Raw genomic sequence first — 25962 nt, 5'->3', positions numbered from 1 at the left:
TAAATTTGACCAGGTTGACCATAAAGGGTTGACTTTATGTTCCCCTCAGAAAGTGACTGGACAGGACTCCTTTCAGACCCCCTGGCGTTTCTGACATTTCTGTCACAAGCCATAATTGGCATGCACTCCCCTCAGCGTGGTGGCATTATATATCGTTCCCCATAGCGTCATCGATGCAGTGTGAGTTCCCTTTGGAAAGGGAACGTCTAGGTTACGACTTCTATTCCCTGAGAACAGGGAACGAGACACTGCGTCGTTTGCCATGCCTCGGAGATGCCTGCTGAACAGTCCCTTCAGAAGATAAGTGAATGACATGTTCTCTAGGTGCGCCTTTTATACTTTCGGGTCGCACTAGTTGTGACGTCATAGGCTGTTGCCAGTCAATATCGATTGCAATGATTGTGATAGCTTTTCAGACATCTGTTGACAAGGAGGGTATTCCCCATAGCGTCATTGACGCAGTGTCGAACAGAGGTTACAGTCGTAACCTAGACGTTTTAGCACCCCAAGTTCATTAAAATAGAGGTTTTCCTTTAGTTCGATATGGTGTCACTCAGGACCCTTTGAATGAGTTAGTCAAGTGAACCAAGAATAAAAAGGGAAATGCTGCTGCTAAAACTCAGTGATAACTATCACGTCTCAGGGCCTTTGAAATGTCAATGTTAAGGCTGTTAATAATAACATGCTAATTTAGTGTGTTTAATTATATAAACCAATAATGCAATAAAAAATAAATAAACCTGTCAATTAATCATGTCTTCGACCTGTATGTAAATTCTTGAGTCGCCAAACCACACTTTCCCACAGATCAGGAAACACTCTGAATAATTACCAGTTAAAGTTTATGTATTATCTTTTCCTCTTTGTCAGGAGATAAACTGGTTATAGGTAACATTTTGTGTGAATGCTCTTGTGTAATAAACTGGTTCAATTGCAAAAATTGTTCACTGTGGTCTGTACTTTAGGTGTACTTTAGTCAGTGGCAGGCTTGTAATGTCTTTTCAATGCTTTCATTTGCCACAATAATATCATGTCTTTGAATTATCTTTATTTGAAGGGCTTTTCTCAGCAAATATTGTAATATGATCAGCACTTCATACAATTATTAACCCTTAAACAGGCAAGAGTGGAAAATGATAAGCAAACAATGTCATTTTTTTCATCATCTGGACTTAAGTAAAACATATCCAAAAGAATTTTTGAAGTATTTGATATATTTTGGAATTTATGAGTTGTGACTCCCAGGTCACGTTGCCTGATTAGGGTATAAAAAAAGGACCAAGTCATTAAACTGTTAACTGTTACTGGCCCACTTGCCACTGCATTTTTAAAACAATTATATCCTATACTTCATCTGATCTAATGTTGACAAATTATATATCATTCGAAAGCTTACAAACTCAAGATTCAGCCTGTGAAAACTGTTTTGAAATCGGACCTTGCGTTACTATAAAAATGGTACTTTAACCCCTTAACTCTCAGCCCCCTTTTTGAGAATGGACATTAACATGCACTATTCAAACTTAAATGGTAATTCATAAAATGTAAAAACATTCTTGAATTAAATTTAAAAATGTAATTCAAGAATGCTTATGGGTATAGACCTAAGTTTCGTCTTGTTTTAAAGAAAACACTCAGCAGATTATTGCTGAAGTGAAAGCACTTAAAAAAAAATGAAAGTATGAAAAAGGTATGGAAGTTTAAATTTACAGTAAATCAAATATACTATACTTAATATTCTTTTATATAAAATATATATTTTACAAAATATTTTTTACTCTAAAATTAATATAAAATCAAAGCCATATATCTAACCAAGTAGTGTTCCAAATTTGAAGTTGATATCACAAAACTTGAAGTTCCCATGAGATTTTGTTTAGGCATAATACCAAAAATATCCACTGGGTGACATACATTCCATTGAATTTAATTGTATGCATTCTGCCGTAACAAATTAATACATTTCTGTCCAAATATCACTTCTGTCACAAAATATCGAACCTTGAGACTCAGACCTTTCTGACAATATTTTGTCAAGATTAGAAAAGGTTTTGATCATAAATTAAAAAAACATGATTACGCCCAAAAGGGTTTGGAGCCAGATAAAATAATTTAGAGTACCATTTCTATGGTAACGCAACGTCCAATTTCAAAACAGTTTTCACAGGATGAATTCTGAGATTGTATGCTTTCAAATGATACCTAATTCATGATAACTACTAAAAGATGTGATGTAATAAAAAAAGGCGATAAAAAAGATATTATATTTTAGAGGATAAAATATGTATTATACTTTTTAGAGGATAATCTTATTTTATAATTTTTTATTGACAAATACTAGATTATATGTTTCATTATGAACTTTTGGCATGAAAACCAAAGTTTCAATTATTAAAAGTGTGTGTCGACTTTTTGTGACAAAGCCAGAACTCATGTTATGATGTAGATTTTTTAAGGTGCACTCTTGTCATAAATTCATCTATTACTGTTTCTACATAATTTGTAACAAGAAAAGTGCTAAAATATCTATTTAGGAGTCTTAGACCTTTCCAACGATATATAGTTTGTCATGATTAGATTAGGATTGAATTGTAATATAGTGAATTAAAAACTCAAAATACAAAGATGGTCAAAATTAGGGTTAATCCCTTTTTTATACCCTAAACAGGCTCAGGAGTCGCATACTGTATTTCAAAATGTGCTAAATAACAACATGAACAACATATTAATTAATTTTCTTCTTCAGCACCTTAAGACAATGTTCACAATTAATGTTAGCAGAATTATTATTATTTTTCCTGAAGAAAAGTAAGTTTAATATATATTTACTTCCCTCAAAATCTGAATGTCCTGCACCACCGGTAGCCATGTTGGATTTAGGTCAGGCTGACTAATTTATCACAAAAAACTTGAAGCAAATCATGTGACCAGCATACTCAAGACAGACCAGGCTGTGATAAATGATAAAAGGATCTGATGAAAAAATCGTTCTTATACCCCAAAAAAGACAATAAAAACTATGTGACTCCCAGGTCACGTTGCCTGTTTTAGGGTTAATTTGATTTAGATGATTTCAAATCAATCAACAGCCCTTGTGAATATGTATTATTTTATTTTATTTGTATTTTATTTATTTACTTATGTTTGTGTGTGTGTGTTGAGTTTGCAAAGAAGGGGGAGGGGTACAGAGGACTCCAAAGAAAATGTATCATGAGGATCTTGACAGTATGGGTGCCCCCTTTCCTTTATTTCACAGTACTTTGTCTGAAAGCAGGTAACATATTTTTTAAGAAATACAAAATAACACTCATTGTGCTCTTGTTTGTATATGATGCTCTCCGTTCACAGATTTTCCAACATTTCTAAATTGAATGAGATACAGGAGTGCTACACTATGCAATATAAAAACATGTAAGTTACTTTCTAGATTACCTATAAACCTGACAGCTCTCAAAATCTACTGAAATGTATTGTCTTTTAAAAAAAAATTACAACAGATGAAGACTCTTCAAAAACATCAACACTTAAAGAAAAACAAATACAGTTATACAGATAGTTCCAGAAGTTTAAGGCGGTTGAAATAAAAATAAAAAAAGAAATTGGACAACCCAGTTACTTCCTGTACTTCTCTAAATAGCTGATGTTCAACTCCAGTGGCAACAGTTCAGCTGGGTAATTTAGTCTTTCTCACATGCCTCACCTTCCGGATCAGCGCTGATCATCACAAGGTCCGTGCAGTGGCATTCGACATTTACAAAAGCATTTTTACCCGCCAAACAGTAAGAAAGCCTAAAATAAAACCTAACTTTTTTTTTTTCTGATTGATTAAATATTTTTGACAGAAATGACAAATGCATGAAACTGAAAAGAAGTATGAATATCAAAACACGGCATACAGCATGAAAAATGGGGATTATGTGGTTGTAAAAAATTACAAAGAAATTACAGCTGAAAAGGCTGCTTAATGTATGTAATACATTCATCCATAGGGCTGTTGGCTCGAGACTGGTGGAAACATCTGCAGAAAAATGTGTGATGAGCTGCCACCCAAGCACTTTGGTTCACGATCAGATAACCCCTCACTACTATTAGGCATCGTAAGGTAAAAAGCAGAAGTGCATGTTTTGTGGAGCGATTCACTGGTAAACAAACCAAACATAACTACTGAATGTGTATCAAAATGTTCTACTTCTCCAATGCTTTTCATTTTCTTCCACTTTGACACTGCAGTCTTGAATGCAGATGTTTCCTCTACACAATCCCAACCAAAAGGATTTACATTGTGGTTATGATACACAAATGTAACATAAAATAAGCCTTTGTGTAATATTGTGCGGTCTGATCAGTGGCATGGATTAAAAAGAAAATTGGCAAAGCAGAGCAGGGTAGCGTAAACTGTGGCCTAAAGGAAAATATGCCATTTCATTGACCAGTGCAATGTTTATCCATCAGGACGGTAAACATTCATTTAAAGACAGATAATATCACTGGAGCTAACTCCGAAATCCATGGTCTAAACCTGAATCATACACATCATAGTTTTTTTTTTTTTTTTTTTTTTTTTTTTTTAACAGCAAACGTTGCAAATATAGAAACAGTATCTGTACACAGTTCAATTGTATTTAGAACAAACTCAAATATTGGGAGAAAAAAGGTCCATAAATTACAGTGGTCCTGCAGAAGAAATACTAAGATTTCAGAAGATGTCTGTCACTGTTGGGTTCTTTTAGTCTCACAGTACACAACAGCAAATCCACTGTCACAGGACTTGGCCATGCGGTAATCAAATACTAAAAATCTATTTCAACATATATATATATATATATATATATATATATATATATATATATATATATACATCTTTTTTTTTTAATATATATATATATATTTGCAATATATTCTCCTCTTGTTGCTTTAAGTAACATCTTTTAATTTTGGTACACAAACCTCTTTCCCTAAGTTGAAATTCACAGAAGTGTAATATCCGTTAGAATGTGATTTCACAAGATTAAGGATTCATTCTGGTTCTGTTCTTTGTGGTCCATCGGAAATGGAAAAGACACAGACAAACACTTGAGTAGATTAAGATTTATGTTGGGCCGACACTCCCTTCCAGTAATCTAGAATGTCATGCAGGTCTTCATCCTTAGCAAACTGCACTTTTTTCCTCAGAGCGTGGCCCGCAGCCATGTACTCATCATCTTTGTGTCGCTTGCGATGGAGTTTAAAGCGCTCCCAGATGCTGTGCGATGGTTTGCAGTAGTACTCGGGACTAGATGAGTAACTGAGATTGTGGTACTGGGGAGAGAGCTGTGAGTAAGCCAAGTCTCTGGCCCGAGGCCGCGTAAGGGGCTCCAAGATGGAGGTTTTCCGGCTGTCCGGTCCTTCCAGCTCCTCAATTTGGTGGGAGTCAGGGTAGGAGTGCCGATGCTCGCTATACTGACGGATCTTCTCCGCCTCTGCCCTTAGTATTGCAGCTGCGGGTGTGATGGTCAGAATAGTCTCCCCTGTGGGTGAAGTCTTCTCTATGTACTTCGACTCTGACTTGTACGAGGCCTCTGAACGGTAAGGCCTCGGGCTCCGCATCGGACCACCAGTGGCTGTACTCGGACGCTTTGGAGAAGCATCTGATCCGTGATGTCTTTGTAAAGAGTGGTGGTAGCTGTCCTTGTAGACAGGTGACAGGAAGCCAGACTTGCTCTGAGGCTGCTCTGAGATCAGTACCAACTGAGGTTCAGCTGTTGACACAGCACCAGATTTCACCCCTTGGAAGGAGGTTGACTCTGATTTGAGAGCATCTATGCAATTGTTAATAATCTGGTTGACCTTGTCCACCTCCTTCGCGATTGTTGAGATTTCGGCAACCGAGCCTTGGCTGTTGCCAGGCATGGACATCTCACATTCCCTTCGATCTTGGTGCTCCCCTGTTCTCACTTCCATGTAATTCCCTTTGGCCATTTTCGGAGTTTCGCTGATGTCTTGTAGTTTGTATTGCTCCATTTCACTGCCGGAGGGTAGATAGGGCATGCGGGTCATGCTTTCCCCAGCCATCATTTGCTTTTGAGACATCCTAGATATTGTTCCGCCCTCCAGTTCACCACCGTATTTAAGCTCAATTATGTTCTTCTTTAAACTACCTGCCTTTTTGTGCTTTTCATCCTGTTGTCTCTTTTTTCGCAGGCAATAATACACAATCCCTAAAACAATTACCATACTGAAAAGACATCCTAAGATAGTCATTATGTAGTGAGTGGCTGTTGCACCACTAACTACTCGCTCTTTTCCATTCCTAGGCCCAGTGGACAGTGTCAGACAAGTATGATTGAAACGCAACGAGTTTCTTATGGAAGCCACACAGTAGGTATAATCAGTGTGGGGTTTCAGGTTTTTCAGTTCAATGTCCTCCTTCTGCCGCTTCAGATTCTGTATGTCAGTGAAGAAGCTGTTGTTGTACAGGACAAGGATGTACATCTTCTTGTAGGGGTAAGGGATCTGAACAGTGATCACTGCGTTCGTGTGAGACACTTGCTTGAGTTTCATGACTGGTTTCACATCCAAGTCTATGTAAGTGGGACTGATGCTGATTTCCTCCGGCTCAGTCCCTGAGGGACAGTCTTCTAGCCCACACGGTGTTGAGTCCGGAGGGAAAGTAGTGGTCTCGGGAGGCACAGGGATGTACGGAGTCACGTAGTCCTCCGTGCACACAGTGGACAGTATATGCAGAGCATTCCGGTATGTGGGATTGTTCGGATTCTGGCTTAGTAGACTGTAGCCCGAGACTCCTACAGGAGAATCGCACACCATCCGTTCACTTGTCCTGTTGGGAAAGACAGAGAGCCACTTAACAAACCCCAAGAGCTCACAGGAGCAGTTGAAAGGGTTGGTGTAGAGTTCACAGGTGGTCAGCTTAGTCAGGCTGGTAAAGGTGGACCCATCTAGCACCTGGATGCGGTTCATGGAAAGGTCAATGTTTTCTATGTTTGGGCACTCCCAAAAGGCATTGGGTGTTACAGTCTCAATCAGGTTGGCCTGGAGGTAGAGGTACTGCAGCTTGCCCAAACCCCTGAGAATCCCTTCAGTCAAGTTACGCAACTTATTGAAGCCCAACTGGAGAACCTGCAAATTGAACTGGGCTGAAAAAGCCCCATCCTCAATGTAATTAATCTCATTCTTGGTCAGATTCAGGTATGTGAGGTTGGTAAAGCGGCTAAGGGCAGAGTAGTGGATGCTCTTGATCTTGTTCTCATTCAATCGAAGGTCCACTATGGTGCTGTTGATATGCTGAGGGATGGCCTCATAGGGTGGCTGGTTTTGGCTGCAAATGGCCAGCCATACAAAGCCCTTTTCGCCCTCTATGAGCCAGCAATCCCCCCTCACACCACCTATGTGAGTCAGAAAGATTATGGCCACAGACCAGAAGAAGGCACTCTTCACCATGCCTCCATTACAAGCTCCTGATGCCCTCCTGGAAGCCATGAGCGATGCCAGTTGGTAGCAGCTTGGGGTAACACTTGAGTTTGAACTAGGCTGGATGGAGCCTCACAGTATTTGAGCAGGGTAATAAACCCTTTCCCTTTAGCCAAGGGACAAAAATGTTCAGTCTCTGGTCCAGAGAATTATTTCACATGAGTTGGGTGTTTCTGCACTGATATATCAGCCCCTTATTAAACCCGCTGACCATAGCTTATTCATTTACAGGTTAAGTCTCCAATGGAGAAGTCTTCACGCTAGTGGAGTGCTAGAGCTGGGTCCTAGTGTTTCACCAATTCAAAATGGCCTGTGCTTATTTCCCCAGGGTAGAGCATTGTTGATGGCTTTCATCCTCTTGTCTTTTCTTCTCTTCCACCATTTTAGTCTCATTTATGGGCCCAGAGGTACACCCTGGATAAGAAAAAGAAAAGAAAAAGAAAGCATTGACTGACGCTCACAAAGTCTTTAAATTAGAAAAGCAATATTCGAAATACAGTTCAACATGGGGCAGCAGTGAAGACGTTTCATACTATGCAAGAGTGTGCAACCTAATACAGCTCAAAGGAATAATTCAAATCATCCCATTGTATTTATTTCCCTAACGCCTCACTCATATGTCCGTGGACATGGAAGATAAATTAACTTTGCTAGTTGACCATCAATTTATTTTGCACACAATTTTCCTTCCCTTCAGTTCCTGTGACATACTGCTATTATTGGCCAATTTCCACCTGACAGATAAAAGAAAACAAAAGTGTCCCTGTTCTCTCTCCATTAACTCTGAAACCATCAAAATGTGCAGAACCAATATTTGGGGGATGAAATAAATCAATTTCACTTTGTCCTTTAAAATGTTCAAGTGAAAACAACCAGTCGCTCTTGAGACCAGTTTTGTCAAAAATTCAGATGCATCCATAGAGCTTTTGAAGAATTGCATAATGTTAAAAAATGTACTAGATGTGGGCAAAAATACACATAATCAATTACTAAATAATTTCATCATACAGTATATATATATATATATATATATATATATATATATATATATATATATATATATATATATATATATATATATATAAATAACACTGTGGGTGAAAGAAATTCTGTATTTCACAAGCTGCTTTGCCTCTAAAGTTTTCTCAAGCTTTTTCTTGATACTCATTTATTTTTTAAATGAAATACCCAGCTATGGAGACAGAAGCAAATCACATGGGAATAGTATTTCTTTGAAAGACACTGCCCTCACAGAGAGAAGGTACGTTCCCTGGGTGGCAGAGACAAGAGGGAGCTTCAGTTCACAGTCATCCCTGGCAGTCTTTGAAACTACATTGAGACAGCTGTAAGCAATGTTGGCTGTATCGCAAATCATTTTGTGAGTTAAGAGAGGATGGGAACGGGTTTGAAAGTAAAGGCTTTTCTTTCTGCTGCACTCCTTCTCCTAACACTCCTAAAACACCTACACACTCCTGTGTGTATTTGCATTTACTGCTACATTAAAGGAGCAATACAGTATATTGTCCTGTAACTAATGACCACTTTGTCCCCTATCACAGCAATGTCAAGTAATGTGCATGCTACCTACATTATCCATATAATATGGATAAAACTATGTGTTAAAAAAAGAACACAACAATGGCAGCACAAAATGAAAGTCATTCATTATTGCACTCTGAATCCTTAAAGCTGGTGGAAGCTCCTAAAACCACTTCGCTAGATGGAGGAATTATGAGTAAAGACTTGCACAATATTGAGTTCTGTACAGTGATTTCAACTGCACTAAAAACGCATTCTAATTGCGCTGTCTGATTGGCCCGCCGTAAGCCGTAACTTCAGCAGCTTTTTGCCCTGTGGAAGCCACAATGACTGGAAGAGAGGGAGCACACTGATTTTACACAAGCCATATATTAGTGAATTATGCAAGAAGGGCATGCTTTCACTGAAGAGGAAAGAAACATACTGTAGATGGACACGGTTCATAAAACTCCCTATGGAAGGCAGTGGATCAAAGCTGGGATTTCACTGGACTTTGCCTGGGTTCCTCCTAATTGATGTGTTAGATTGTCTATGAGTTAAGATGACGCGCTGGTGTAAACCGCAAATTACATGTCATGCATCTGATGAAATCAATTTTAATCAGTGTCTCAACTAAGCATTTAGAGAGATCCAAAGGTCTGAGAACACATTGAAAATATGGGTTTTGGGATTTAAGAAACAAAAGTTTTTTAAGAAAAAAAAGTTCAATTTGTATGTGTGTGTGTGTGTGTGTGTGTGTGTGTGTGTGTGTGTGTGTGTGTGTGTGTGTGCGTGCGTGCGTGTTTCCCAAAGAAAAAGACTGCATGTGGTTATTTATAGAAATATGCATTTACACATGACAAATACACCTGCATTTTCCCTTTGAGACTTGCAAGATTCTCTGTCTGCCACTGAAAAAATTGCATTCATGACAAACAAAGTAACACTGAAGTCATTTGTTTTTGAGAAATACTTCCAGTTTCATCAGACTGAGAGAGATCATTTTCATAATCTGCAAACAAATATAAATTTAAAACAAAGGGGTACAAATGTAACATTAAAACATGAATTTACCTGTTCATAAATTCCAGAATAATCATTTTCATACCATCATAGAAATGTAAGTGCAAAACTTTTAGTCACTTAATAAATATAACTTGCAGTCACAAAAATATATTGCTGTAAGTCATTTTAATTCAATTTCTTTTGTTTTATTTTATTGATAGTTAGCCCTAATTTTAATTTAGCAATGTCCATGAACCGAAGCAAACATAATCATATCCCATTTCTTTTAACAACCTTTTTCCTGCCACTAAACTGCCACAACGCAATCAAATACTCCTTGTGTGGTTTTAATTTCAAAATTCTAGAATATGTCGGTGAGAAATTTCATGCAACCCCATTACAAAGAGATTTGTGGATATATGTTCATGGTGTTCACATTCTTAGATTTGTGAAAGGCAACCAGGCCTCAGTAAAATAGTATATTAACATTTGGGGAGGGTGATGTAATTGGAAAGTTTCAAAAAACATAAGCCGTCCCCCAGAGAGCTCCTATTATTTCCTGAAGCTCAGCACTTCTGCTCTGAGGTGTGTGTGTGTTCACGAGTACCACGGCACGCACCCACCTCGCCTGCTCACGGCCCATATTTTTCTCTGCCGACTGTTAGGACTGTGACAGGACAGGCAGGCGATGGGCTGATAGACAGCTTCATCATGCCACACTGCTTTCTGGATGGTTTAATCCTCAGGCCGTGCCGCTGCCTGCTTTCAGCTGCCCTGTGCAAACAGATATCCTGCTGTCCAGAATGGCAGCTGCTGACACAAGATCCCCCAGTGTCACGGACAGGTGCAGAGGCAGGAACCTTAGCAGGTGGATATATTGGTGGATGGAGATCAGAATGACAGCTCATGGTAATGGTGGCCACAGCACCAATCGACTAGATCCATCAATGACACTTGAAGGTCAGAGGTCATCTTCTTAGTCAGCTGACCTTTCTCCGTTTGATTAGTCTTTTTTTCAGACCTGCAAGCTGTTGTCTACATTAATGAAGTCAGACATTAAAATGACTAGCAACAGGACAAGGCAGATGTGCACTGACTAACTTTTAGCATAGGATGCATTGTTCTGTAATTTGAAAACATTGCACAAGGGTTTTCTTTTATTCCCCAAATAAACCTTTGTCCCTGGTTTCCTGTGTAGCACCTATGGTGTTTGTTTTGGTGTGTCAGACTCAAATCTGTTTAGGTAATTGTAGTCTGATGAGCACAAAAACATGAAATCAGAAAATTCGCCACATGATTTTATACAAACATTCAGTGTCACATGATCCTTCAGAAATCTTTGCAATATGCTGATTCGGTACTCAATAAATATTTAGTTTTTTACTATCAATGTTGAAAACAGTTGTGCTGCTTAATATTTGTGTGGAAAACATGATTATTTTATATATATATTTTTTTATATATATAATTTTTTTTTTTTTTTTACATACATGAACAGGAAGTTCAAAAGAGCATTTATTTGAAATTATTTGCAACTTTATCAATGCCTTACTGACACTTTTGTTCAATGTAATGTGTCCTTATAAAATAAAGATATTAATTTCTTAAAAAAGACCCAAACTTTTGAATACTAGTGTTCATCATTTCTTTAACATCTGACGTAGATACACCAGATTTTAGCTACACTGGATATGTTTACATGGACACCTTTTGGTTCAATCGGAATGAAATCAATACAATTGATGAATCCGAACACGGTGTATACATGAACGATAAATAAAGTAATCGGGTTGATGTGCGCGTTTATATGTCACAAGTTTCAAATCGGAATAGATTTTTTGACATGCGCACACTGCACAAATATACAGAGCTTCCCGCTGTTCGCGCATTACTATTCTCCTCTATTGGTTCTTTACTTGTTTTAAACAGCAGACGTAATATTAATCCGTCTCTGGTCATGATTTGGAGACAATGAGCATATTAACCGTTTTGCCGTGCTGCTTACATTTATCACGCAGTAAAAATGCCCCTGCCCGCGGCCAAAACCAGTCGTCTGTGGATGAGAATCCAAAACAAGGACTGGTGGGACGTTGTCCTGCTTCACTCACAGACGCAGTGAAATGAGAATTTTAGAATGATGGGACACTTATTTATATGACACTTTATTCCGCAGGAACAAAAGCTCGTTCCGCGCATCATACGTCATTGCGCTATTTAACGTCATTGCACATGCGCAGTCCTTTCAGTTACGGTTTTCAGTCACGTGTTTACATGTTCTCTCGATCGGATTACAAAAGGAATAAACCACCCCTTTTAATCCAATCGAAATTTCGTTCGGATCGAGCTCAATCGGATCAATTAAGGTGTTTACATGAAGGTTTTTTAGTCCGATTGAACCGTCAATCCGATTATAAGTGTCCATGTAAACTCAGCTACTGTCTGAACTTATCAGATTTCATTTCTTACACAATAATTGAATGCAAACAGTTAATCCTAAAGTTCTGATTTGAAAAACATATGTATAATTTATTAATTGTTCTGTTGGCTCTGTGTCGACTAGTTGTGGATCACATGACTTCAGTTGCCCTTGTTCCATACATGGGAATAGCTGGAGGAAAAATCCTGTCCACAAACTCTTCTAGTGCAGCTGCATTACATTAGTCTTGTAGTAAACTGTAACGGACAAATTTATTTTTGGAGTTGCATAAAAGTTAAAATAAAGTGAACCAGGAGGGCAATGCATTCACAAAGCATATTATAAACAAATTGTAGGCATCTGTGATGGTCTATTCATTTCATTTAGAGTTAATTTAGAGTCTTCACACACAAGCTGCAATTCGTGCCAACCACCCTGAAACTAATGAAGTAGCACCCAGAGGCTTATAGAAACTAAAGCGAGTGCGACATGACTGTTTTTGAATTGTTAATGACAACATAAGCAACAAATGTAGCAATGGAGATATCCACACTTGCGTTTCTCACCCACATCATCTCAGCTGTGCGGACAATCTTCAATGTAGAGCTTGTATAATAAGCAATGTAAGTTAAACACTTAAAGTTGGGTCATTAACACTTGGTAAACAATAGGGCCATCCTTAAAAATAGTCTTGTTAAAAATAGGCCTACATAGGCTACAAACGTAGGCTACGCTCTTTCTTTTAAATAAAAACCCGTGGCGTCATCTATGATTATAAGGGCTGTGTAGGCTGTAGGCCTATGCGAAATGAAAGCGAAATCGCGACACTCAGATCCACGAAAAATATGTTTTAGTAGGCTACTTCTATGAATTACACTGCGCAAACCAAAAGTAGGCTAATATACCCACCGGATGAAGAGGGATCGGCTCTCCACAGAACATAATAGCCTATTCATTTTATTTTATTTTTCGTGTTTGCATTTATGAGGAAGAAACAATGTTACGGACGTGACCGCTCTGAAAGCGGCACTACAATTAAAACTTCACAGAGATCTCAAACAGGCATTTAAAACACCAAATATTAAGAATTGGCATATCAAGCAAAATAAAATTCGATGATTGATTGAAAATTATATCTCTTCTCCGACATGCCCACCGGCAACGCTCCGACAGTAAATTTCTCTGTAGGCTAACTGTCTAGGCCTGTGTTGTAGCCCGCAGTCATTAAAAAACGATTTAGTTTCATATTCATGTTTAAATAAAATAATATATATTTTTTAAATTTCATGTTGTTTATATGAAAAGTGAATAGCATGAATAAGATAAGATGATCCCGAAAATATCGGAAGACAAATGGAGTGGGCAGACATGATTTTAACCACTTCATTAAGTTTGTTTTTGTAGAATGTCTGTCTTTAAAGTGAATTTCGTTTTGTATTAATTGTATCTTAATTTTGATCAATGTTTCAACAACCAATTTCCTGTATTTAATAAATAAGAGGTAGGCTAAATAAGGCAATATAATCAGGACACGGAGTCGCCGGCGCGTGAACTGGAGCTGGTCTCTTAAATGAACCGAAACTCAGCGTATAAGCTACTTGCCTCACAGACCTGAGACATACAGGCCTATATATAAAAAAGCACGAAATGTACACTTTTAAAGGGGGGGTACAATGGTGTTTCATGTATTCAGAGTTGTTTACAGTGTTAAAGAGATGGATTCTCATGCTTAACATGGCCAAAGTTTTTAAAAAATATTTTGGACGAATAACGGAGAATTTCTGTGCCGAAAATCTTACTTCCGGGTTGGTACAAGTTTCGGCTGTTTTTTTTTCCGACCGTGGATCTAATGACGTAGACCAGAGTGGAACTCCTTATATGAGCATTTCTCCCGGAAAAGCGCGGCCGCGCACACGTCGACCAGAGGAGAGCGAGACCGCGCACATCAACGCGCTTCAACAGGAAATCATCGGTAGCGCTGCATAGTGTCTCCAAAGTGTGTTTTTGGATGTGAGGGAAAGCTTACCAAAGAACCCAGAGTTAGGAACAGTGGATGCTGTTTGTTCCCTGCATTTCGACGATGAATGTTTTATAAACAAAGCCCAGATCGACGGATTCTCTCTGTGGCTCTGGCTTCGCCCACACGGCCTGCCTCCAGACGCTCGTTTTTTTCCGGAAAGACTCGGTACAGCCTATCTTTTCTGTTATAAATATAATAAAACTAAAGACTTTTTGGAGATATGAAGGATGCAATACTACTCTATAGGTACTCAAAATTAACAGGAGATTGAGTGAAAATGAGCATTTCACCCCCCCTTTAAACAAAACAATTCAAAACGAAAGAAAACAGACTGCTCTCTGCTTATGTAATGAAATGTGCATTTCTCTCTGGCGCGTTCATAACTGCGAAGATCGCGTCAGCATCGTCAACTTCATCTTTGACACAGAAAACACTTGTTTATTAATAAACAATTGAAATGTCTCCTTGATATATTTGACATACTAATAATCATTACTTTTCCCAGTTCTGACAGCTTAGGCGCGTTATTGGCAGCGCACCCGTTACATGAATAGGCCTATAATATTACCGCTATAATATTATTCTTTGGTGTTCAGTTTATACAGATTTTCTAATTGTTATTTAATATATATATATATATATATTTATATATATATAAATAACTTGGCTCGAAGTTCTGGAAAACTGTCAGTGAAGTCCCGATATGCAAAATTGTACTTTTTTTTTTTTTACATCGAATCTCGAAAAAAAATATATAGACCGACCTACCGACCTTTTTTTTTTTTTTTTTTTGCTGTTACGGCAAACCAAAATATTTTTAAGGATGGCCTAGCCGTGTTTCCACTGTCGGGCCAAAAGCGAGCGTGCTAGTGCGTGCCAGGGCCAGTTTCGTTTCCACTGTCACTTCCGGGGCTTGATCGGGCCTGATCGGGGCTTTCTCTGGGCCAACGGCCAGGGGGTTTTGGCCTGCCAAATTCCTTGGTCCAAAGCAGCCCAACTGGGTCTTGAGGAATGGTCATGAACAAAGTTTGTGAACAAGAGGTTACCTGAGTCATGAGAGGTTCAACACCTCTGTTCATTTCCTATGTTTTCATACCAAGCTACCAGCTGACCTTAACATTTAAGCCATTTAAAAAAATGTTCAGCTCAAAAGACACTTTCAGACACAATGCAGCGAGTGTTTGAAATAACTACCGATTGTGATCCGACAGGGATTCTCATCACCATATGAGGCAAAAATATATTTATATGCAATGCTAAAGGCTACTTACTGTATGCTGACCAGTGAGATAATACATACACATGTTATAATGGAAAATACCAGAGATAATTGTGTATATATTTGGTTTAATGTTTCATCTGTCTCTTCCCTGTGCCTTTGTTGATACCGGACTTAAACTTTGTCTGTGTCCAAAATCGCCCCCCATACCCTTAAATAGGGCACTGTTTGAGGAGACAGCCATTTGTAGTGAAACCATAGTGGACGTTATCGAGTGCCTAAAAACAGCATGTTTGAATCAATTATTTTTTTATCCATTTCAGAGAGCCAGTGGGGGTGTGATCAGAATGAGGCCTAGGGGAGGGATTATATGAAATTGTTATTCAGTGTCGGCTGGGTTTGAGTTTGGAATTAACTTTGGTTTACCAACAATGCACATTTCTATCCTAAACTCAAACATTGTGCCAATCATTACTGCTTCCCTACCCACAAATTTGTGCCCTCTCATCGTTCTGTTCTGCATGTTCATCCACACATATTAATGACTCTCGCTCTGCATATGCCATTAGTGGCTGCTGGCAGGCAGGGTTAGAGAAATTCACTTTGTTTTCAGGGGTGCCTGAGGAGGGGCACGGACAGCCATGTGTTGAGAGCTGCTTGGCATCAGCTATTGGATGGATGTGAAATTGGTTGGCCTGAAAAACCTGTCTGGATGTGGCCAGAGCTTCTCACATCAGTAATGGTGCTATGCAGTGACATGACTATAGTTTGGGTTGGAACAGTTTTTGATATGGATCCTGAGTCTCTCAGAACAGATGCCTCCCATACAAACAGGAAGAATGGGGGACAGGGAGAAAAAAAATTCACTTACGGTCTTAAAGGGATAGTTCAGCCAAAAAAGAAAACGTTGGCAGGGAAAGAGTTAATAACATATCTAAAGTGGACCATCAAAATAAAGTGTTAGCGAATTCTGTAAAATACATGTTTAGAGGGACATGAGGGTGAGTAAATAATGAATTTATAAAATTCAGATTTTTTATAAAAAACTGATTCAGAGAATGACAAACCTACTTCGAATATTGCACATTCTGACCCTGGAGAACCCACGGGGTCAAATTTGGCCGCTGTTAATTGCTGCTACCCAAAAAAAAAAAAAAAAAAAAAAAAAAAATTGTCAAATTTAACTTCAAAAGCCCAGAGTGCCACTTCTGACCCCTGCATAGAGACACCTAGTGGATGAATATTGAACTCACAAGTGCCAGAGTGGTAGTAACATGATGGCTGACCACATGCTGTTTTGTTGAGCTGGAAACCTACCCAAACAAAATCGTCTTCTCAGCAAACCAGCGGATGGTAAAATTGTGTATTTGTTGTTAATCTATTTAGTATTAGCTTGCAGAATGCCTAGAAGTACGTTTTATATTATTTTTGGATAAATTAGTGACTCTGAGCTAGTTCAAAAAACGATGGGCCAAAAATGACACTCTGGGTGTATATAGGTTAAAAAAATGTCGGGTCAAAAATGACCCTTTGGTTCTCTGAGTTACTTTGCTGGAGAATGGTGACAGTCCTGTATTTGGCTAAAGCACTGAAATAATTTCATTTGTATAATATATTTTAATAAGTTACCTCAGTAGTACAGGGCCAGAGACTAATAAAGTAGTATATCTTTTCAGGGAGTTTGGCATATGTGCAAGGACCTCAAAACTAAAATTCACTGTGAAAAATGTGCAGTTCCTCTCTGCATCAACAACAAAAAAGAAATTGTTTCTAAGACTACCACAATGTCTAGTGTGAGTTCCTCTCTCTAGCAGAACAGATTTTTGGATAAGCAAAGTTTTTTTCAGTCGTGATTTTGGCCTTGTGTTCTTGTTTCCATTGGCCACATTTGGAATCCAGGTTTATCATGCAACAAATAAAGTAAAAAAAAAAAAAAAAAAAACATTGTTAAATGTAGCTGTGTGGTTGACTGATTATTTTCCTAAATTTAAAATAGTTTGCATTGACAGTGTTTGTTATTGTGATTCTTTGAAATTATACGCCTAAAGCCCAATGGGTCAAATTTGGCCCTAATCCTAAATTAGGGAATAAAGGGTTAAAATTGAAAAAGTGGATATTTTGGTGTTCAGTGAACTTATAGCAGTAATTTAATGCATAGTTCATAATTTTCCAAAGAAGAAAAGGGTTCTTGGGTTCTCCAGGGTTAATGACTGGCGCTTATAATTATAAACTATGGAATTCATAATTCTTCCAGACTCCCACTAATGCTCATAAGAACAAAAGCATCTTTAAAGTTGTACTGCTTATAAAACGCATCAAACCAAAGAAAAACACATGGGCCAATCTCTCACATAAACGGGTTTAGACTATATCTGAATTCCTGCAATCTCCAAATATCAAAAGCACAATCACCAAAACCATATAATGTGTGTGTCCTGTTGCCAGTTGCATAAACTGCTTAGATTAGTCTTGCAAGTTAGTCAACAGTTTCATTTAAATCGAAAAAGTAAGACTGATCTTGTTTTACTGCTAGTTGGTCAATCTAGTTCTTAAGACACGTCTTAACATAGTGGCAAAGTTTATGCAACTGTCTTACCATTGGGAATTATGAGTGGAAAGAATGCGTTTGTGAACCCTTTGAAAATATCTGGATTTCTGTATTGATTACTCATAAAATCTGTCCAGATTTTAATTTGACAAACGATTATACACAAACACAATTTGACTAAACTAATAACACCCAAACAAATCTTTGTGCAGCTCTGTAATGTACTTATAAGGTCATATGAAAGCTTTTGGGATGGAGGCATGATTAGGGTGACTGGCTGCCCATTTTGTGGGACAGTCCCAAAATTGGGAGCTTTGTGCCACATCCCACAAGACTTAAGCTTCCCTGAAATCACAATATCACAATGAAATATAATACTAAAAATGCAAATGCCGTTTAAAAATCCATTTGTGCAGCCGTCATGATCTAGCTACAGTAGAGCGGGTAAATTACCAACGCATTCGTAGAGAAGGATTTTTTCCGCTGATGACGACTGGACGAAGCAAAGGAACCAGTGTGGATCTCAAACTCGTGAAATACAGCTACACCAGCCATGACTTCATCTAGACACATACTGGATAAGAACATCCTGATCAAACCTGTCAGATAAAAAAAATAAAATAAAAAAGCAAGTTCAAGATGCATCGAATCCGGTAAAATGAAACAAAAGAAAATAAACAGGTCGCTACTCAAGGAAATTTGTATTAGTATAGTGCTGTCAAATTTATTAATCGCGATTAATCACGTCTAACATAAAAGTTTGTGTTTATATAATATATGTGTGTGTTTATATTATAAATATTCATACACACAGACACAAAACACACACACACACACACACACACACACACACACACACACACACACACACACACACACACACACACACACACATATATATATACATATATACATAAATAAATATAATATAAACACACAAATATATAAACAAACTTTTATGTTAGATGCGATTAATCGATTTGCCAGCACTAATTAGTATAAAATGTGATTTTTAGCTACTACAGGTCCTGTAAAGTAAATTCTGTATCAGAAATGGTATAAAGTAAACTGTATCACTCAACCTGGGCAAATTGAGTCACAGAGCTGCTCACAATTAACAAAGCTTTAAAACGTTATCATCCAACATGATGGTAAATAGGCCTTCTAACTAATCTAAATCAATATTTAAACAGTATAATAGTAGTACATTTATCTCTCACACACGTGTCCTGTATTGTCCAATAAAATCCCATATACTGTCCTGCAACAGAGCAATAACCACCCTACGCATGATTCATACTAACAAATCATATTTGTATTTTAACATATTTGTCAGTAACCAGGCTTTGTGTGACTTTATTTAAAAGGCAGGACACCTGTGCGACCCACACTTCCAATCTCATCTCCTGAACTGACATTTGTCCTGAAGGTAAAAGCTTCCATGTAAAGATCTTTAGTTTTCTTTTGTACTGGTTTCCTATGTTCCCTAAATAAATATTTTTGCCTGGTGTGCAAAATGGTTTTGTTATTGAAGGGCTGGGACGGGAGACGGGGGCTCTGAAGACCATTAGCTTTTTTTGTATTTCTTTTTTCTTTTTCTTTTTTATCTGTTCCTTCTCTACCTTAGACAGGGGAGTTCATAACAGTCTTCAACAAAATGGTTGTAAAGTACAACTGTTTATGTGTTACTGGTCAAATTGTGTTTGTTTACTAACACAATCTATAATAGTGACTAATAAAATCAGACCACAACTTATGAGAAATGAGCAAAAAAAAAAAAAAAAATTATATATATATATCAAAGGCTCCACAGTAAGTCAGACTCACAACTATATCCATTGGGACTAAACACCACCAAACTGCAACACTGGAATCGTCGCTCACACCTTCATCCCCTCCTCTTCATCATCATCGTTATTTTTACCATTACCATTTTAAAACTCTCATTTAGGATATCTAGGGAAAAAAATAGACTAGTGGAGGGCTCACTCAGGAATACCGGGATGATCTTAAAGCAATACAGTTCCTCCGCAGCTTAGTCTCCAACTGAGCATGAAAAGAGAACAGAGAGGCAAATTATATCGGCACTTTCCTCTATCCTTTACAAAAACTTTACCTACCAAACTCAAATGTCCATGAAATGAATATTAGAAATCCATCGGTGGAAAAATGTGAAGTGGGATGACTGATGGCTTTAATGGGCATAAGAAAACAGACTCCATCCTGCGGTCCATTCTCCCAAGTCTGTGACCTTTAAAGCAACAAAATGGCAAAGGCCAAGAGCGTGCATAACCTCAGCCAGCAGGATGCGGAGGCCTTTAGGTCTCTAGGTAAGTTCTGGGTAAACCAATAGAGACTGGGCTCATTAATATAACATAGACATGCTGTTTGTCCAGCCTGACTCACTCCAGTTAGGCTGATTTTACTGCAAAGTGTCTGCATTCATTACAGATGAGCCACGTAACTTGTTAGAGTCAACACTGAAGTGTTTGCAATGGACAAAAAACCAACAACAACAACCCTGATCTGCATAAGCCATCATTTATAAAAAAAAATTATTCGTGTGTTTGCTTGCATTTGGCCCCAAGCTCCTTAAAAACATACTGAATCTCTTGCAAATATTAATATAAATGATTCCATTAACAACATGAGGCATGTGTTGTTGAGGAAGCCTGTACTCCACACTTAAATGAGCTACATAAACAAATGGTAATAGTGTCTGTAGGGAATCTTCTTAGCTCTGCTTTCTCCTCTGTCCATTCCTCATTAATAGCCTGAGTCTCCATGGTCCAGCAGAGGCCATGTGTGCTATAGGCCAGAACAGTCAGGGTCTTCAAGCCAGACGGAGCCTCCTCTGGGAGCGCACAGCTGCTCCCTGGTCTGGGTGACATTTCGCATTGGCGATCATGCAGAGCAGTGATGGCTTTTTCTGTTGTTTCCTGTGCAAAACCTAATGAGACGGCAGTAGATGAACTCAAAGGTTTTTACCACACATTAAGCACTTGTGAAATGTTCCTTGTTCTGGCCATTTGAAATTGTGTGGTATTTCATTAGGAAAAAAAAAAAAAAAGAGAGATTTCTTTAATATCTCAGTCGTTTCCCCTAGACTGCGATGCAATTAAAGGGAGGGACTTTTGAGTTAAGTTTGCAATCAAGTCAAGATTTCAATATGAACAATTTCTCAGATTTTGATTTACACTACCATTCTAAATGTTTAAAGTTTTTGAAAGAGCTATCTTATGCACACCGAGACTGCTTTTGTTTGATCAGAAATACAGTAAATTAGTAATATCGTGAATTATTACTGTCATTTTTCTGTTTTAATTAATATGAAATGTGATTCATTCCTATGATGCAAAAGCATCATTACTCCAGTCTTCAGTGTCACATGATCCTTCAGAAATCATTATAATATGATGATTTGATGCTCACGAAACATTTCTGATTATTATTAATGTAGAAAATAGGTGTAGGCTATAGTATTTTTATTCAAATGAAACAATGAGGTACTCAAGGCTGTGCTATATCGTGAATAAATCACAGCTGAAGCACTAGCCACGAGTACCTTATTGCTTTTATAAAACGGTTACCACACAATACAAATATTAAAGCCAATAAAATATGTATCAATGCAACTTTCATGAAGTAAAATCACCTAAAGCCCTCCTTCCACAGGAAAAAATAGTCCCTGACCGTGAACAGCAACTGAAGGTACATTATTTTGTCATTGGATGGCGACAAAGACCATCTTTATTAGTGAGTCAGTCAGTTGAGAAGATTTTTATATAGACCCCTTTTCAGTTGGTAAACATGGTGACGTTTTTTTGTGGGCGGAGCTTAGGTGGTAGCAGAACGATTCCTCTGGCCGTTTCACTAACGTTAGTTTGCAAGTTTTGTTAGCTTGTTTTTTAATAATGACTGGAGAAAATCCGATTTTATCGTAATGTGCAAGGTCACTCACTGTCCAGGACCGCGATTGTTATTTGCAAAAGTTAATTTTAACGGACATCCCAGATTGGCTGACCCGTACACGCTCAGTCAATGGATGGACGATCTGACAGGATTAAAGTTAATGGAAAACGTTAACGGAAAACTCTGGTTGAGTGGCCTGACTTCTACACCTACCTGATAGAGAAACTGAGCGTAAAGAGAAACTGAGGGCATATAAATCTTTAGATGCCTATATAACTGTACTAAATGGTCACGTACAAGACTTGTGTGGTAGCCTACGATCCGCAGTTCTGCCTAGCCAGCGCCAAGGCCAGACAGAAGACGACAATGTAAAGAGTGACATTACGGTGCAATTTTAATGATGTAAATATTTTCTAGAAATAAAAATTCCAGATACAGCATATTCATTTTTTAACTATGTATTTGATTACCCTTTCTTACCAGGTTCTTCAAAAAGTCTAGCCACAATCAATCAAAACAATGTATACAATCATAGATGATTCACAAATAATCACAATCATTTAGAAAACATTATGCGATAACATATCAAATTGGAGCCTGTACTCCGTCGATTCTTGCACCCAACAACACAACAAGATGGCATTTAATAACAATAATACTAATTTAAGCTCCTTATTATGTAGCCGAATCTGTGCTGGTTTGTATTGGTCGCCTCCAGTTTTCCCTTTGTTTTGCCACCAGCTAACGCCGTGACGTAACTGTGACGTCGGCTTGAAATTGGTCTATTGAAAGGACTGAAACTTGTTGTGCAATATCAGTGAGAACATGTTTATGTTGCTAAGAGAGGTTGCTAGGGTTGTTGTGTAGTGATACATAGATAGAACTGTTGGGTGAAGCGCTCATAACACAAGACGTGTCACTTGTATTGTTTTGAATGGGGACAAGTGCAACGCTCAATATGGCAGAATAAGAAAGAGATTCTAAATACCTTCTAAATAAGAGCCAATCGCCGATAAAGTCATCGCTCCCTTGTATATGTGAAGACTTTTAAATTGTCATTTCTCATTTCATAAATGAATGGTAAATAAGAGCTAGAGAGACTGATGAAGAAATTTTTTTATTTTATTTTATTAGTAAGCCTATTATAATTTCTAAGACCGTGCATTGTAAAAAAAATATTCTCAGATGAAGTAAATTACCCTGAAAACCAATTGTCCTGAAAGAAATGTTTTAGTTCATTTTGAAATCTCTGAATTGATTGCAGACTGAGAAGAATGAAGGCAGACTTTAAAGGGGTGGTTGATTATGATTTCACTTTTCCAACTTTAGTTAGTGTGTAATGTTGCTGTTTGAGCGTAAATAACATCTGCAAAGTTACAACGCTCAAAGTTCAAAGCAAAGGGAGATATTTGCTTTTAAAGAAATCACTTTTTAAGGACTACAACAAACGGCTGGTTGGGACTACACAACATTCTTCCCGGGTTAGTGACATCACGAACCCTAAAATTTACATAAACCCCGCCCCCAGAACATGATTTATAGATTATCAAGACAGAATATGCTAATCAATGACTAGAAGATAACTAGCTACATACATTCATCAACTAACCATTCAGAAATGTTGTCAACATGTTGCCACTTCTTGAGTCTCTCTATCTTTGTCTGACTCTGGTTTGAACATAAAAGGCTAAAAGTTTTTGAAATTTTCAGTGCATGTCTGTGTGAGTGGAAGCTGTTGAAGCTCCGCCCTCTGTGCCAGGAGCAGCAGCTCATTTGCATTTAAAGGGACACACAAAAGTTTTTGCTCACCCTCAAAAAGTGAGAATTTTAACATGCCCTATTCAAATATCAGTGGGGTATTTTGAGCTAAAACTTCACATACACACTGTAGGGACATCAAATACTTATTTTACATCTTGTGAAAAGGGCATTATACCACCCCTTTAAGACAACTGTTGCCATATACGAACACATAATTTTTTAAAGTGTAAAATCTCAGGTAGTCTTATTTGTTTATACTTTTTCCTAAGGAATCTCAGGAGAAACATCGGATCATGTTCCATAATGATCTTTCTGAACTGAACTGAATTCTACACATACCTGTATAATGGCTATTCAAAGCAGTATTGTATAATACCATGTGTGTAATGATGATTGCTGGTGGAAATCCTGTTAGACTGATCGGAGCAGAAATTCTGCTGTGATTTTCTGTAGAGCCTTGTGGGCTCAACATCACTCTGAGCAAAGTGCAGTTGGTTGGACCTTCACGCTTCATGGAGGACGCAGATTCACTGACTACTGTAACAATCTCACCACCCAAGAACTTTCAGCAGAGCTGTCTGTTTAACCATAGTAGGGTTGGGGAAAAGTTACAATTTAAAGGAGTCATGAAATGTCAAAATTTCCTTGATAGTTGTACATATACGAGGTTGTAAACCTACTGCAAGCTTTATACCTCAAAGCTAACTCTCTAGCTTTTGTTTTCCACCTTTCTGAAATGTCATGATTTGAAATTCATTGAAATTCACCAATAAAAGGATTACTTGCGTTTCTGAAAGATGCAACGCCCCTTGAAATGAAGTGTTTGAGACAAGAAAGTGAAGATGAGGATGGAAAAATATATTTTCTACAAATATTTGAACTTGTATGATGCAAAAAACTAAATTAAAAGCTAACCTCCAGAAACATAATATAAAGACCTGAAAATGCATGCCTTTAAAGTGTCCCAATAAATTTGAATTCACCTCTAAATGTAATATACAGTACCTACTTTTTCAAATTCAAATTCATATCACAGCTCTATATCCTCTTTGCTACATCGAATTCATTAATTCTCAATTCACCTTTGAATTCCACACAAGCTGAACCGCAGTTCCTCCCTCTTGTTGCCTCCCTTTCATCCCTCTTTACACCCTCCATATATCCAGGTACCCCTTTTCCTCCTTGTCATTTCCCTCATATTTCCAGCTCCACCCTTGTTTCCTTTCGCCTTCCTTCGGTGGCCTTCTAAAGGTGTTTGATCCCCTCTGAGGTCGTCCATCTATGATGTTCTCCTACTGCATATTTGAGGTCATTTAGAATTCATACGTGTGTCACAGGAAAACATAAAAGAATTGCACAGAAGTGGCTCAGAGGTGCTGAAACAATTCAGTTGTAATGGAGCCAGCTCTCGTGGGAGAGGAGGACATTCGGGCGCATTGAAACCTTGAATTACTTTTGAGTGAGAGAGAATTATGAGGAGGCAGGAGTCGTGCTTCATTTGTATCAGATGGTATTAGCGCTGTACGTTAATTACCAGAGAAGGACTGGCTGGAATTGAGTGTCACTGGTCTTACCCTGGCCAGACCTCTCCGTGTGAAGAGAGCTGGACTTTTCCATATGACTGCGGAGAAGCAATTTCAGGTCCGGTTTTCAGGTTTGTCCCAACGCCTCAGTCAAGAGCACGGACAGCCTTGGGGTGCTGCACACTAATTATCTTTATCTAACGTTTCCTTGCTGATAAGTTAGCAGCATTTTGACGATTCTGGGTACTTCGGATTCAATTGTTTGTGAGACAAAGCCTATTTCCTCATGGCCATTGGCGTCACCTGCAAATATAAACTGAAGGTGACACAGATGAACAGATGACTCTCTTAAACGTGACCTTGTCATTTCTGTCAATTTCAGTTTCTTTCACAGGTTCTGAATATTTAGATATGCTGTATTTAATAGGGATTTTCTGGGAGCACATTACTGAACGCTAAAATGCCTCAAGAACAGATCACTAGATATTGTGTATTTGAAGGGTTTTAAGACAAAAAAAACTTCTAAAACAGTTTAGTTTAAAGGGATTTGTTCTGCTGTACAAAAAGGAAGAT

General features: G+C 38.1%; 1 protein-coding gene across 5 annotated transcripts in view; it reads right to left on the bottom strand.

The window, feature by feature from the left end:
* Positions 1-4905: 4905 nt before the first annotated feature.
* elfn1a (extracellular leucine-rich repeat and fibronectin type III domain containing 1a) overlaps positions 4906-25962 on the bottom strand; it is a 111206-nt gene continuing 90149 nt past the window's right edge. For 4 of the 5 annotated variants that reach the window (XM_079871787.1, XM_079871788.1, XM_079871789.1 and 1 more), the window contains exon 3: positions 4906-7881. In XM_079871787.1, the coding sequence (XP_079727913.1) occupies positions 5083-7476 (2394 nt within the window). In that variant the 5' untranslated portion in view covers positions 7477-7881 and the 3' untranslated portion in view covers positions 4906-5082. Of the gene's footprint in view, positions 7882-18646; positions 18732-25962 lie in introns of those variants that run through there. The other variant, XM_079871791.1, reaches the window with a different exon arrangement.

The sequence above is a fragment of the Squalius cephalus genome (genome assembly GCF_949319135.1).
Source record: "Squalius cephalus genome assembly, chromosome: 1".
NCBI lineage: Eukaryota > Metazoa > Chordata > Actinopteri > Cypriniformes > Leuciscidae > Squalius > Squalius cephalus.
This window is presented reverse-complemented; position numbering and strand designations above follow the sequence as displayed.